The sequence below is a fragment of the Rhinopithecus bieti genome, unplaced genomic scaffold, assembly GCF_001698545.2.
Source record: "Rhinopithecus bieti isolate Rb0 unplaced genomic scaffold, ASM169854v2 scaffold_5924, whole genome shotgun sequence".
NCBI lineage: Eukaryota > Metazoa > Chordata > Mammalia > Primates > Cercopithecidae > Rhinopithecus > Rhinopithecus bieti.
Genome location: NW_016805189.1, coordinates 1,106,329 through 1,121,899, shown reverse-complemented (window position 1 = coordinate 1,121,899; position 15,571 = coordinate 1,106,329). Strand labels below are relative to the sequence as shown.

Here is a 15,571-nt window from a genome sequence, read left to right as displayed (position 1 = left end):
TTTTTTTTTTTTTTTTTTTTTTTTTTTTTTTTTTTGTATCCAGAATATCTCTCCTTCATCTCACACAAAATAAAGAAAGGCAGTCATTTTGGATCAGGCTTTCTTTCACCTGTGCCCTCCAAGTATATGAGCTTCAGCAGAGGAACGTTTTAGGAAATGCAGTGTTGTGAAGATGGAAAGTATGGTCCATGGTCTTACTACCAGATTTCAGACTATTTGTGGCTGCTGCTAAATGGGCTGCAGCCATGTGATGACCCTATTGGAATGGGATGGAATGCTGGAAATGTATTTCAGCTGCTACATCTACAAGGAAAGAGAAATCAAAATTTTCTCTAAGAGAGAAACATGTGTTTTTCCCACTTATTTAAAGATCACTATAAGTAAACCAAATGCTATCACTTTTTATAAATTTCCTTAAAATGTTTTGGTAAGGAACAAAATGGTAAAATATACTTTGCTGAAAAGATGGATCCATGAGGTATCTTAAAAAAAAATGTAACTTAATGTGAAACTAACTTTTAAAAGAAAGGAGAGGGGCGCAGTGCAGTGGCTCAAGCTTGTAATCCCTACACTTTGGGAGACCTAGGTGGGCAGATCACTTGAGGTCTGGAGACCAGCCTGGCCAACATGGTGAAACCCTGTCTCTACTAAAATAACTAAAACACAAAATTAGCTGGCGTGGTGGCAGGCGCCTGTAGTCCCAGCTAATTGGGGGCCTAAGGCAGAATTGCTTGACCCTGGGAGGTAGAGGTTGCAGTAAGCTGAGATCATGCCACAGCACTCCAGCCTGGGTGACAGAGTGAGACCTTGTCTCAAAAATAAAAAATAGGCTGGGAACTGTGGCTCATACCTGTAATCCCAGCACTTTGGGAGGCTGAGGCAGGCGGATCATGAGGGTCAGGAGTTCGAGACCAGCCTGGTCAACACGATGAAACCCTGTCTCTAGTAAAAATACAAAAATTAGCCAGGCGTGGTGGCGCATGCCAGTAATCCCATCTACTTGGGAGGCTGAGATAGGAGAATCACTTGAACCCAGGAGGAGGAGGTTGCAGTGAGCCCAGATGGCACCACTGCACTCCAGCCTAGGCAATAGAGCGATACTCCATCTCAAAAAATAAAATAAAATAAAAAATAAAAATAATACAAGATAAAATTTTAAAACAAAAATTAGGCGGATGTGGTGGCACACGCCTATAATCCCGGTTACTCAGGAGGCTGAGGCATGGGAATTCACTAGAACCTGGGAGGTAGAGGTTGCGGTGAGCCGAGATCTTGCCATTGCACTGCAGCCTGGGCAGCAAAGTGAGACTCTGTCTCAAAAAAATAATAAAATAAAATAAAGGAGAGGAACCTACCTGTCATAAGGAAGGGAGTGCAAAGTTTACAGAAGCAGCTTCTCCCCAGGTGCTACTACTGTTTTCGATAGGGGAAACCCAGCTCTTGCCCTGTTGTGTGGTGCTCAGGCTGCCACTGGTCAGGCAGCTTTTAGAATACTGCCATGTGGCCAGCATGGACAATTATGGTGGCTTTAAGAAGCCCATACTAACAATATGTGCCACTGGAAGTACAGAAGTTCAAATCTTGCCCACATGACCATACAGTCATCTTGGATGAGGCAGCATTGGTTGAAAACCTTACCCACTGGCTGTGGACCGGTCCCAGTCTTCATTACTCAGCCCCACATCTGGGTAAGTCTGGCTTCGAGGCTTAGTGACTGGGGACAAGCTGCCTCTCTGTTTTGGACTCCTCCAGTCATAGGTGTTGAAATTGTATCCTGAGGCCTGAAAACTAGTGCCTAAAATATAAACAAGGTGTTAGCATTGGGCCCAAGGATTACTTAATACATTGAGAAATTACACTGTAACCAGTAGAGGAGTTGAATAATAACAGCAATGACAATGACAATAGTGAACACATTGTGTGTGCTTATTGTGCACCAAGGACTTCACCAAGTACTTCATTTTGAGCCATCTTTTTTCTTTAGAGCCATCTTTGGAGGTAGATACTCATTATTTGCATTTTACAGATGAGGACACTGACGGCTTAGAACAGTGGTTTCAAGTACCCAAGGCTACTTGCAAACTTTCTTGAGAGTTCAAGTCACAATTTTAGGAGAATCGGTTTTCAGATCCTCAAGTTCTAGATGCACTTCTTCCCAAAACTGGCTTAGCTGAGATCTGCCAGTTAGTTCTCCCTTCTCATTTCCTCTTTCACAACTGTACTCCTGCCACTTTACAGACAAAAGACATATTTCTCATCCATTTCAAACCTTTTTTTTTTTGAGATGGAGTCTCGCTCTGTCATCCAGGATGGAGTACAGTGGTGCAATCTCCCCTCACTGCAACCTCCTCCTCCCGGGTTCAAACAATTCTCCTGCCTCAGCCTCTCAAGTAGCTAGGATTACAGAAGTGCACCACCACACCCAGTTAATCTTTTTTATTTTTAGTAGAGACAGGGTTTTACCATGTTGGCCAGGATGGTCTCGTACTCCTGACCTCAGGTGATCCACCCACCTTGGCCTCCCAGAGTGCTGTGATTACAGGCGTGAGCCATCGTGCTGGCCCCATTTCAAGTATTTGAAAGTGCTTGGGCCCTGGGATATAGACTCCCAGCTGCCAAATCAAGGGATAATTTGGGAAAGCCTTGTTCCTGTGATGAGGTCTGTTGGGAACAAGGCATTATTTCAACCAGGCACAAACTCACGGCAAGGCTTTCACCCCTCTCGCTCATCCATCTCTCATGCTGCCTCAGAGAATTCAGAAGGGCAACGGATGTCAGGGATAAGGAGCCTGCTGCGTTTATTGTTTATTTGAATTGCAAAATGCTGACTTTTTTGCCACCAGGGAGTTATATCTGATTAGCCTGATGGGTGAGACAGTGAGGAATGGCTTTGGCAATTCGGTTACATAATGGACACTTTCCACAAATTTGAGCTGAAGCTGTAGTTCCAAGATTTTGATAGAAATATTTTAAAGCATTTTACAACAAACTGGAAATTACAGTCTTTGCAAGTATTTACATTTTGTGAGAAAAACATTTAGACAACAACTTTCAGTAGGTGATGGGGTATATAGTTCTTCAAAATTATTTTGGGGGTTTAAGTGGGGCTCGATTGTAGGTCTGACTCCATAGCTTGTGCTGTAATCATCACATACTCCTTCATCCACTACCTCAGGTTGTGACTTGTGTGTGTGCATGTGTATTTACATGGATGCATTGGCTTGGAATATGATATGTGTTTCTTACTGTGCTTAAATCATTTAATACAGCAAACAGACCTGGACCCACATTTTCAGGTACAGTTAAATGGTCTGATCGTGTAAGATGATTCTGTCTCCATGATATCCTGGTTTCCTCTTCCCCGTTCACTTTCTCTCCACCTGTTGTTGAAGCCTCTAATGCCGTTTTTGCTACTAGTTTAAAGCCCAAGGACAGCAGGATATCTGAAGGATAATACTCTCTGATCAAAAGGATTTGATCTCAAGAACCCAGGGCAATGCCTACCACCACATGATGGAAATACTCTAAGAACCTTCTATTTTAGGACACCAAGGATTAGAAGACCTTGGAGCAGAGGAAATATTTACAGTTCAATATCTCATTCTCTCTTTTTCCTAGGTAACTGCAGAAGCGTGGTTAGCCCTCTGGGAAGAAGTCTTGCGTGATGAATGCAGTTTTCTGTCAAAAGTGTTGACTTAAGGAAACACAGATGTGTCTTCTCTTGAAGGGGAACTAAGTAGCTGTGAATTTCATCCTGGCTCCCTCTGATGGACTAACCATTTTCTCCTTCTGAACCAACCAAACCAACCCCAAATACCTGAAGTCTCAGCTTTTATAATACGAAGAGTTTGGGGAAGCCTGTACCTCACTTTCTTTAACTGGTTTCAACCCTCAACCTTTCAAAGAGCCAATGCTAATTGGTGGTGTCTTCCTGGAGTATCCTTTTCTGATAAACATTAACTCGAATGACCACTGAGTTCCCTGGTGAAATTTCAACATTAGACTGATTTTCTTTCCAACTGTTGTTTGTATAATAAGTAGTTCTTGGAGACTTAGGCAAGAGTGCAAGAATGGGCTTGAGCAGATGTGCACCACCATCAGTAGGAAACTGCTAACCTTGAAAGGCATGTGTATCTCTAATAAGGATGTCTTGTCTTAATAAGCACTATTAAATGATTATTGCATTACAACAAAGCAGAGAAAGAAAAGGGGATAAGATTCAAATCTCTTTGGGTGAAATGTAAAGTCAGAAAACCTGATCCCAGCTCTTCCGTAGTCCGTGCTATGCTGACCCAGAGATTAAAGTAAGAGAAGTTGACCAGGTGCGGTGGCTCACGTCTAGCACTTTGGGAGGCCAAGACAGGCAGATGGCTTGAGCTTAGGAGTTCAAGACCAGCCTGGGCAATCAGCTATCTCTACAAAGAAAACAAACAAAAACCCAAACCTCCAAAATTAGCTAGGCATGGTGGCACATGCCAGCTACTTGGGGTGCTGAGGCAAGAAGATTGCTTAAGTCTGGTCGTTGAGGCCACAGTGAGCCAAGTTTGCACCACTGCACTCTAGCCTGGGTGACAAAGCAAGACCCTATCTCAAAAATAGAAAAGTAACTGGGCATGGTTATGAATACCTGTAATACCAGCTACTTGAGAGGCTGAGATAAGAGGATCCCTTGAGCCCAGGAGTTCGAGACCAGTCTGAGCAACATAGCAAGACCCTGTCTCAAAAATAAATAAATAAATAAAACTTAATAAAAGTAAAGTAAGAAAAGACCAAGGTTGAAATCCTAGCTCAGCCACTTCCTCACTTCACAGCCTGGCCAACTAACCTGAGGGTAAAATGGGGATAACAATAGGTACTTTACTAGGTTGGTAAGAGAATGAAGAAGAATGAATGCACACCTTACGAAAGTGCCTAGAACACAAGGAGGTTTTAATGAACACAGATGCCCATTGTTACTATATACTAAGTCCTTCAACCTCTCAAGATCTTGGTTTCTTTATCTTTAAGGTAGGGAGACAAGGAAAAGAGATAAGTCTCAGCATTATTAATGCAGTAAACATTTGGGTGTCTCTTAAGTATCAGATACTATATATCAGGAACTAAAATGCAAAGGGAAATAAAACTGATTCCTGTCCTCAAAAACTGCATTGTTTGGTATATGTATAGGAGAAGAAGAAAGAAGCATAGAAAGTGAGTTCTAGTAGCATGTGAAAGTGTCATACTTTTAGTCTTAATACACTAATATGGAAGGACAGAGACCAGTTTGGGGATTGGAAGGTGGATCATGAAGGGTGCCAAAGGAAAAATGACATAAAAGCTTAGAGTTAGATAGCAGGTCAGCATTTACTAGTTGGAACTGTTGGGTAAGACAGTGCATGGTGGGCATGGTGGCTCATGCCTGTAATCCCAGCATTTTGGGAACCTGAGGCAAGTGATCCACCTGAGGCCAGGAGTTCGAGACCAGTCTGGCCAACATGGCGAAAACCCATCTCTACTAAAAATACAAAAATTAGCTGGGTGTTGTGATGCATGCCTGTTGTCCCAGCTACTCTGGAGGCTGAGGCAAGAGAATCTCTTGGACGCAAGAGGCGGAGGTTGCAGCGAGCCGAGGGCACACCATTGCACTCCAGCCTGGGCAACAGAGTGAGACTCTGTCTCAAAAACAACAACAACAACAACAACAACAACAACAACAACAACAACAGACAGTGTTGGCCAAGTAGAAGAGAGCCTGGTAAAGGTGCAGTCAGGGTAAACAGAGCCTCGATTCTATCAGTGGATCTCTGTTCTACTACTAAGAAGGGAAAAGTATTCCAGGAATATTCTGGGGCCTCCTACCATGTGTACTTATTCCTCCCCATAGAAGGAATGTGATTTACCCAACTGTTGAGTTTTGGAAAAGAACACTGGGCATGCCACTCAGCCCGTTCCTGGCTTTCTCTGGACCCTTTCTCTCCCACTGCTGCTGTGCTGTGCGGTAAGCAAGCCTGGGTCACAATCTTGGGGCTCTCTGAGCTTGACGGAGGCAAGAAAAGGCATGACTGGGCAGTTAGATAACCGTGGCAGACTACCAGTTGCTCATCAGAATATTCATTCTCTTCTTCATCCTTAGTACCAGAATACCCGTTTTGGGGTGAGCAAATTATTGCTCAGACTAAAACTATACTTCTTGGCTTCTCTCAAACCTAAGTGCAACTTAGTGAAATGTTCTGGTCAATGACATAGCTAAGGGGACTTCTGAGAAGGCTCCTTACACCTTTGCTACTGCTGTCTGGAATGCAAATGAAATTGCTGGAGCCCCAGTAACTGTCTTGGACTATGAGGTGATCCCAAGGATCAAAGTCAGGTGCTAAGCATAACACAGTCGAAATATTTAGAAGCATGGGCCTCTGATGACACTGTGGAGTTACAGCTCGAAGTGTCTGCTTCTTTATAATGTAAGTCAATGTATTGTTAGAGTTTGCAGTTCTCTTCAGCTGAACCTAATCTCATTGATTGGTAATCAGTTCAGTTATGGTTTGCTGTGTAGATCTGACTTGTGTCTCATTCAAATTTCAATGTCTAGACTTGGGTTGAGGGTAGGAAAATAATTATCCTGATTCTGGCTGCAGGACCAATCCAGCTTTTTCTACCAAAAAAAAAAAAATGAAATGTTGATATTTTAATCCATAGCTGACTCTCATTTCTATTTCTCAATGGATTTGAAACTGATTAAGAGGTTAATTAACATTATCAAAATACCTAGTGTTATCAAGGTACCACAATGCAAAACTTGCTTAGAGAATAGTGAGATATTCCGGGTATGTGTACTAAAAGGTACTGCAAAGAAGTGTCAGAAGGTGGACTGATAAAGTATTCAGGGACTAGATTACAAAGAACCCTGTGTTTTAAATTGAAGACCTTTGAGTTTATCCTATAACAACAGATAACCATCAAAAAAGGGTTTTTTTGGTTTAAGGGAGTGGCATGACTAGATTTGGTTTTTCTAAAGATTATTGATAGAAATGTGGGATAAGATGCTCAAAGTAAGAAGATAAATGAGGAAGGAGTTACCGTATTTTGTCAGGCCTGAAACAAAGGCAGTGGCAATGGAGGGACATCAGAGATGCTGAATAGAGGGAGTGAGATACCTGGGTCCTGATGACACCATGGGAAAAATAAATCCTGATGTTGCTTAAAAGCCATCATTTAAATTTTGTTTTGTATGTAGAAGAAAATCTTTAAGTCAGCTAAACTTGACCTTTAACTGATAACAGCTGGCCGATGATACCATGATTTAAAAGAGGGAATATCTGAGGAAAATTATGTTTAGGTAAAAGGCAAACCTTTTGCCCATTACTGGTAAGAAGTTAACAGGCCCTGAGGATTATTCCTTTATACCAGGAGTCAAGCTTAAAAGCCAGAGAATAAATGAGGCAGCCCAGGTATAAGAAAAAATCAACTGCCAGATAGATAATGAAACTTTTTTTTTTTGTTGAATGATGGTGTAAGCACATGAAATACACATATGATATTGGAAACTACATTTTAAATTAAAAATTGATAAAATAAATACGTTGAAAAAAGAAATAATATTTTTTAAATGTACTGGCGGGGCACAGTGGCTCAGGCAGGGCACAGTGGCTCACGCCTGCAATCCCAGCACTTTGGGAGGCCGAGGCGGGCAGATCACCTGAGGTCAGGAATTCAAGACCAGCCTGGACAACATGGTGAAACACCGTCTCTACCAAAAACACAAAAATTAGCTGGGCGTGGTGGTGGGCACCTGTAGTCCCAGCTACTTGGGAGGCTGAGGCAGGAGAGTCTCTTGAACCTGGGAGGCAGAGGTTGCAGTGAGCCGAGATCGCACCGTTGCACTCCAGCCTGGGCGATAAAAGCAAAACTCGGTCTCAAAAAATAAAATAATAAAAAATAAATAAAATGTATGGTCCTAAGTCGTTTCTCCTTTGGATTATTTATTTATTTCTTTATTTAGAGACAGAATCTTACTCTATCACCCAGGCTGGAGTGCAGCAGCACGACCTTGGCTCACTGTAACCTCCGCCTCCCAGGTTCAAGCAATTCTCCTGCCTCAGCTTCCCGAGTAGCTGGGATTACAGGCGCCTGCCACCACGCCCAGCTAATTTTTGAATTTTTAGTAGAGACAGGGTTTCACTATGTTGGCCAGGCAGGTTTCAAACTCCTGACTTCAAGTGATTGCCCGCCTTGGCCTCCCAAACTGCTGGGATTACAGATGTGGGCCTGTGTGCCAGGCCTCCTTTGGTTTAGAATTGGCAACTTTTTCTTTTTCTTCTTTCTCTCTTTAATTATTTTACATCTGGGTTTCCATATCTGATTTGTATGCTAATGTGAGGTATAAAATTTAGTCCAGATTCCTTTAACTGATATTAATGTTTAGTTTTATTTATTTGCATAATGGAAAACAGGTCTTTACAAAAAATAGGCCTTTATTTGCACAAGTGGAAAATAGGAAAGTAGGTATTTCTGAAAGTAGATGGAATCTTGATAGGATGATTTTTATTTTTAGGGTAACTATGCCTTAGGTATTTGTAAAATTCTGACATTCCAACCTTGTAATATTTGGTTTTCTGTACTAATGCAGATTAATATTTGTAGCTTTTAATTCATACCCAGCATTAATTTAGAAAAGTGAACTAATCAGTGTTGGTTCATAATCATAAAGTTTAGAATTCAATTTTCGGGCCGGGCACTGTGGCTCATGCCTGTAATCCCAGCACTTTAGGAGACTGAGGCGGACGGATCACAAGGTCAGGAGATCGAGACCATTCTGGCTTACACAGTGAAACTCTGTATCTACTAGAAATACAAAAAATTAGCTAGGCGTGGTGGTAGGCGCCTGTAGTCCCAGTTACTCGGGAGGCTGAGGCAGGAGAATGGCGTGAACCCAGGAGGCGGAGCTTGCAGTGAGCTGAGATCGCACCACTGCACTCCAGCGTAGGTGACAGAGTGAGCCTCTGTCTCAAAAAACAAAGAAGAAAAAAAATAGAATTCAATTTTCATCTCCACAATTTTGGGACTATAGCTCTTGCTATTACTTTCATTCTTGGAAACCAACTTTAGTACAGGAAAGTGAGCCAGTTAATTCCCTGCCAAATTTGTTTCCTAAAGACCCAGTTTTGTGAAGGATGAGAAAATCAAATCATATGTTTGTATAACTGTTTGTAATTGATCTTGCCAAGAAATACTCAAAATATTCAGACGAGGCTACGGTCTTAAAATGTCAATGCAAAGATAGTTCTCTCTTCTCTCAGAAATCACCTCAAGACAAAAAGTAATGATAAATAACAGAATGCAACTCCATCTTAATCAAAACTAGAGTGTTTGTGTAATCTCAAACCATAATACGTAAGAAAATACCTAATACATAAATTCAGTGGAAGTCAAATGGGAAGGGGGTGGTGGTGGTAAGAAGTGGAGAGAAGACACCTAGGGCCAGGACTACCAAAGTACTCTTTGGTAGACAACTCAGTCTACCAAAGCAGGGGCGGTGGCGTGAGGCAAAACTCCAATGCTTTGTTTGGAACACCAGTATGCACTGCATGGCTGGTGGCAGAAAGTACCTGTGGTCCCATCTGGCATCAAGGTAAGTCAGGGAAAGAGAACACATGTCACAGACTGAAGGGAGCAATTGCTCAATGAAGCAGGGTAGGAAGGAATTCTGTCTTGTGAGCAGCCTGCTGTTGCTGCTCTCTGGTAGCTGGGGAAGAATTTACTCACATATACCATGCTGGAACTAGGGTACGTTTGGTAGCCTGGAAACAACCTGGGCTCTTCTCAGAACCTCTAGCAGCTTCCAGTTCAGGAAGAACTCATCTCATTCAGTGGTGAGCAGTAATTAAAAAGGAATTGGCATAACATGTATACCAAGTAAATATCAAACAAATGAGAGCAAAGGCATAGAAAAACAAAGTGATAGCAGATGAAGAATACTCATGAGAAGAAGCCTGGTTCAGAGCAAATGTTAAACATGGCTAGTCAGAAATAATCACAAAACTTAAAAAATACACAGCAAAGCCATCACCTTTATAAAACAAGCGATCAAAGCAGAAATATAAGAACTCAAGAGAAATTGGGCAAGGCAAGATGATGATGAAACATGAGCTTGTAGAGATCAGAAAAGAAAGATAAAAATAAAACCCTGCCAATGAGTAGAGGAGGATACCATTGGGTTTCTATTCTGTGCTATCCTCTGTATGGAGTATTTATATTCTTTAATGACATTAAATAAAGTTGGACGCTGACTGCACATGTTGGTGTCCTTTATCAGTTATCATCCTTATGAAAACACAAAGAAGGAATATATCCTTATAAAACAATGAAAATAAATAAATCGTGCATCCAACTTAAGTCATAAAAGGAATAAAATTTAAAAGGAACTGAATGAAAGACTTAATCAAATTAAAAGTAAAGTTTTATGTAAAAAAAAAAACTAGAGTAGAACTAATAAATAAATGCAAGAGTCAGTTCTCTGGGAAAAAATAAAAACCAAACAAAGAAATCAAATAAACTGTTACTAATCAAATCATGGGGAAAATAATAAAACCACAAATATACCAATTAAGAAACAATATTGTGGATATAATTATAGAAACTGAGAAAATAAAAAAATTTAAAAGAGATTATATAAAATACATCTGACATCTGGATGAAATAATTTCATTTTCTGAGAGAATACAAATGATCAAAATGACCTCAAAAGGGAGAAAAATAAGATAGAAATGTAACTATCTGAGTTGAGAGTCAAAAGTCTAGTCAAAAGAGCACAAGAGCTATTCAGCCCATGAGAATGGCAGTCTACGTACCACCACCAATCCGCCAGTCCCTCTTGTACTGACCTTTGTTAAATCCAAGTAAAGCAGTCATAGGGTTTTCTCAGAGTTAGAAGGAAGAATTAAGAAGATGCAAGGAGGCCAAATGCCTACGATTTTGATAAGGCAGAAGGGCATGAGGCATCTAATGGGTAAGACAATGGGGAGTGAAACAAGCTGACCCGGAGGCCGACTGGAAGAAGTCAGCCACACAGTGGAACTGAGGATCAGCCCCTTGTGGGACTTCCTTAAACACATCCCTTCTTTCCCCACAAGTTTCCATCATTCCATTGTATTTCCCTTTCTACTAACGAAGTGATAGGGCCACTATTTATTTATTTAACTGTCTTAGTTAACTGACTGTCCCTTCAGCTGCACAATCTCTTCCACGGGAGCAGAGACCATGTCTCCTTTGTCCAACAGTGTATCCACATGGTCTATGGGCCTGATATTGAGCCAGTCATTACATACCAGTTGAAGGAATGAATGGAGCAAGCTTGACATTTTAGAGAAGAAGCAGAGAACAGTAAGGAATGTTGCTGCAAAGACATCGATTTCCAGCCCCAGGAGGAAGATGTGCATTATGGAGGTGCAACAGCCTCCTGGGAATAAGGCAACTATTACAGCCTTAAAGGGAACAGAGAGAATGTGCAGGGGCTTCCTGGGACAAGGCAGAGAGCCTGCTGAGAGGCTGGAGGGACAGGTTGTAGAGACAAGCTGTATCTCACAACATAATATTGAATAGGAAAAGTAAAAGTGCGGTTCTCTGCCTTGCTTTTAGTTTTGTTTTAATTTTTTTTGAGATGTAGTCTTGTTCTATTGCCCAGACTGGAGTGCAGTGGCATGATCTTGGTTCACTGCAATCTCTGCCTCCTGGTTCAAGGGATTCTCCTGCCTCAGCCTCCCGAGTAGCTGGGATTTCAGGTGTGTGCCACCATGCCTGGCTAATTTTTGTATTTTTAGTAGAGACGGGGTTTTGCCATGCTGCTCAGGCTGGTCTTGAACTCCTAACCTCAGGTGATTTGCCCACCTCAGCCTCCCAAAGTACTGGAAATACAGGCCTGAGCCACTGTACCCAGCTGTGCCTTGCTTTTAAAAAGTCAACCTCACAAGCACAATCTGGAGAGATGCAGTTTAACTGAATATCACAGGTAAAGGAAAAAAAAAAAAACTAAACAAAAAAACAAAAAACATTCACAAGACTTTGAGATCTTGGCAAACTGTAAGCTCAAAATGAGTGACAGATGTGCCATGACCACTAAAATTCTTACGTTGAGGTAGGCGTCATTGATCAGTTCTCGTCTTCAGTGATGCCAATGACAAGCTTGCTTTGCTCCAGGCTGTTAGGCTGTTGTGTGATTTTCCCTTCTGAATGCTACACTTTAACAGGTATACAGGTAAACTGAAGTGCATTCAGAACGGAGGCCCGCAGGACGATACAGATACTTGTCAGTAAATTATAGAAGGCACAGTTAAAGGAACTGGGGCTATTTGGCTTGGAGAAGGAAAGCCTCAACAGAGACCCAATAGCTGTCTCCAAGTATCTAAGGGGCTGTCAGGAGAAGAGGCTTTAGTCTAGTTCAGAATGACCTTGAGGGTATAGCTAGGACTAATAGGCATACTGCAGCTCAAGTGAGAGTTTTAGAGTCATCAGAGCTATGTGGAGATGGGGGGGATGCCTCAGCACAAGGAACAACCTGTCAACTTGGGCGCTCAAGTCCATGCAGCGTGTCTTGGCGTGCAGTGAGGCGGGACCTGGCACCAAGGGCTGCACTGGACACCAGACTAGCTGACTCCTAAACCCTTTCTAAAGCTGAAATCCTGCCTTCAGCTTCCATGTTTATTACGAGAATTAATGGGGATTAGTTATATGAAAATGCTTTGTAAACTCTAGAGTGTTCTACATATATAAAGGGTTATTACTACTTTTTCATTACCTTGGAGTACTTCGATTCTATCCTGATTGCCATTGTCTCTACTTATCCCTTAGTTCCCTTCAACCTCATAAAATGTCTAAATTATAGATGCAAAATGTAATATTATGACTATGATTCAAAATTTCAAAATGTTTCACAAATAACAAATGGTTCTTCATCTTTTACTAATGAGGGGCAGGTCCTATATTCAGTTTGCTTCTCATGGTCCTTTTTCTATGGTTTCAAGGAATGGAGTAGCTAAGGTCTTCCGGATCACCTTATGGGGAAGAAGTCATTAATATCAATAGTACCCTCACAAAAATCTGTGTAACAAAAATATCTCTACGTTAATAAGCAACACACAAATAATACATGAATAAATAACCAATACACAATACGTTGATAAATAAACCTGAGTCTACTCTGATAGAATGTGACTTCTGTCCTTTACTCAGTGTCTTCTGGTGGCCCATCAATTCTCAGGCAATCAGAAGGTCTGTTATTTGGTGGCATAGGTGAACTTGTCACAAGGTATTATGACTTGGAAAAATTAATTGCCAGATAAATAAAAGTCCCAATTCCATTTAGGTGTTCAAAGTATTTTCTGCACCCAACTCCAGTATCATCTCTAATGAAAGTAACAACTTGACAACTTTGAAATATCATCTCCTTTCATTTTTTTTCCAGTTTTTTCTCCCTTCCTTTTTTTTTTTTTGTTCACCAGAGGACTTAACAGAAAGTGACACAACATAGGCAGGCTGAGAGAAGGAAACTAGGAAAACCAGGAGAGAGCAAACTGGATACAGACTCTCCTAAAAGTACAGTTAACTCCGTGACAAAGCAGCCCTCACGCCAATGTGTTCTCTAAACTGTTTATGTGTTTTATTATTTGACTGACTGAAACCCAGAGCAAACAAGGGATTCAGAGGCTAGAATTTACATAGAACATGGGAGAAGGTAAGGCTCAGATGAGGAGAAATACCAATAAGTTTTGACATACTTCTCTTTTTGATGCCATGGATCACTGGGAAGAAAATATATTTTAAAAGAAGCTATTAGTTTCTGCCCTGTATTCAGTCTGACACCTTTTATGTGTTTATATTCCATGAGTGAGGCTTTTTAATGTAGATAGTATTTTTTCACATGACAATGACACCTATGAAGAAGAAATCTACTCTATACTTTCCTATATTGTGATTATAACGCTCTAATTACAAATATTCAGGGAAAGGACATGGTGGCTCATGCCTGTAATCATAGCACTTTGGGAGGCCAAGATTGGAGGATTGCTGGAGGCCAGAAGTTTGATACCAGCCTGGACAACATGGCAAGACCCCATATCTACAAAAATTTAAAAATCAGCTGGGTGTGGCGGTGTCTGCATATAGTCTCAGCTACTGAGGAGATGAGACTGAGGCAGCAAGATCTCTTGAGTCCAGGAGTTTGAGGCTGTAATGAACTGTGATGGTGCCAGGGTATTCTACCTGGGGTGACAGAGTGAGACCCAGTCTCTAAAAGAAAAAAAAAAAAGTCAGGAGTGGGCAGGAATAAATAGAGTCACAAATCATTGGCTAATCTCTTATGCAATTCTTCTGAACTCCCCAATCCATCTTTGTAGAAAGCTTGCTGAAAAATAAGACAATGTGGCCTGTATTGAACAAGCCACTTTACTGTATGGTTTGCCTCACATTAATCTAAGCTTGAAGGATAAGCTCTGGATGGGATACTTGGCCATCAGTAGACCTAATGGAGGCCTGTTAGTGTTTGGTAAAGGTTCATGCCTTATAAGCACTAGAAGGAAATGCATGGCCAGCTGAGTTTAAGTATTCAATGTGTTCAATATGAATATGGCTACACCAAAGCAGACACAAGTTAAATAAAGATATTCTCCTCATGGAGCAGAGGATGAATCTTGAAGAAGCATGGGCTTCAACAATGACAAGTTCTCTGGGGACAAAGTAAAGACGTACCTTGATTTCCATAGCTGGTGTCTATTGCAGACCCATCCCATGAATCCACAGCACTGTCCACACTGGGCACTGTGGAAGGGTACATGTCAGACAGCTTGCCTGGCTTCTGTGCTGGTGAGGAGTCCTCCTCCACATCCCCCAGGTCACTCAAATGGCTAGAAATGGGGAACTTCTTGGGGCTCGATGCTGACTGGGCTTTATAGACATGAAAGGAGTTTAAGTATCAGAGTAAATTTAAATAAAAATATACCAAAATACTCTGTTGCTGGAGATTCGTTTCCCTAGAATCACACACAGACACTAGCACATTCTTTCAAGGAAGAAAATGCACTGGAAATCCTTAATTGTGGCTTTCAACTCACTACTCACCATCTGTCTGTTTCTTAATTTTCAAGGTGACAGTCTCTCCTGCCATCTGTAACAAATGGATGGCTTCACTCAGAGGCTTCCCTTTCAAGCTGCTGCTATTGATGGCTAGGATTCGGTCTCCTATGTGGATTGCGCCAGTTCTGAAACACCAAATAGTAATAGGAGAGGTAGAAATAATCCCTGTGTGGTACTGAATAAAAATTCCCTGACATACCTTATACATTCATCATAATAAAGACTTGGCAAGGATCTCCAGAAGTCCCTCTTGCTTTCTTCTGGTAAATGTTATAAGATAACTGCATATGTTGTGGATTACTTTTTAGTTTCCAAAAACATTTTAAAATTGTTTTAATTAGTTATTAAAATGAACTTGTGTGCTTTTCAATTCCAAGAAAGCTGAGTCATGCGGTAAGTCCCCTAAAATCCAAATAGAAATGTAGTGGATAGCATGGAGCATCCTTTCTGCAGATTTTTTTTTTTTTTTTTT

General features: G+C 41.3%; 1 protein-coding gene across 3 annotated transcripts in view; it reads right to left on the bottom strand.

Annotated features, from left to right (window-relative positions):
• GRIP1 (glutamate receptor interacting protein 1) overlaps positions 1–15,571 on the bottom strand; it is a 298,768-nt gene that overhangs the window by 31,128 nt on the left and 252,069 nt on the right. For all 3 annotated transcript variants that reach the window (XM_017871570.1, XM_017871572.1, XM_017871571.1), the window contains 3 exons: positions 15,085–15,224; positions 14,716–14,910; positions 1,639–1,795 (listed from right to left, as the gene is read on the bottom strand). In XM_017871570.1, the coding sequence (XP_017727059.1) occupies positions 1,639–1,795; positions 14,716–14,910; positions 15,085–15,224 (492 nt within the window). The remainder of the gene's footprint in view (positions 1–1,638; positions 1,796–14,715; positions 14,911–15,084; positions 15,225–15,571) is intronic.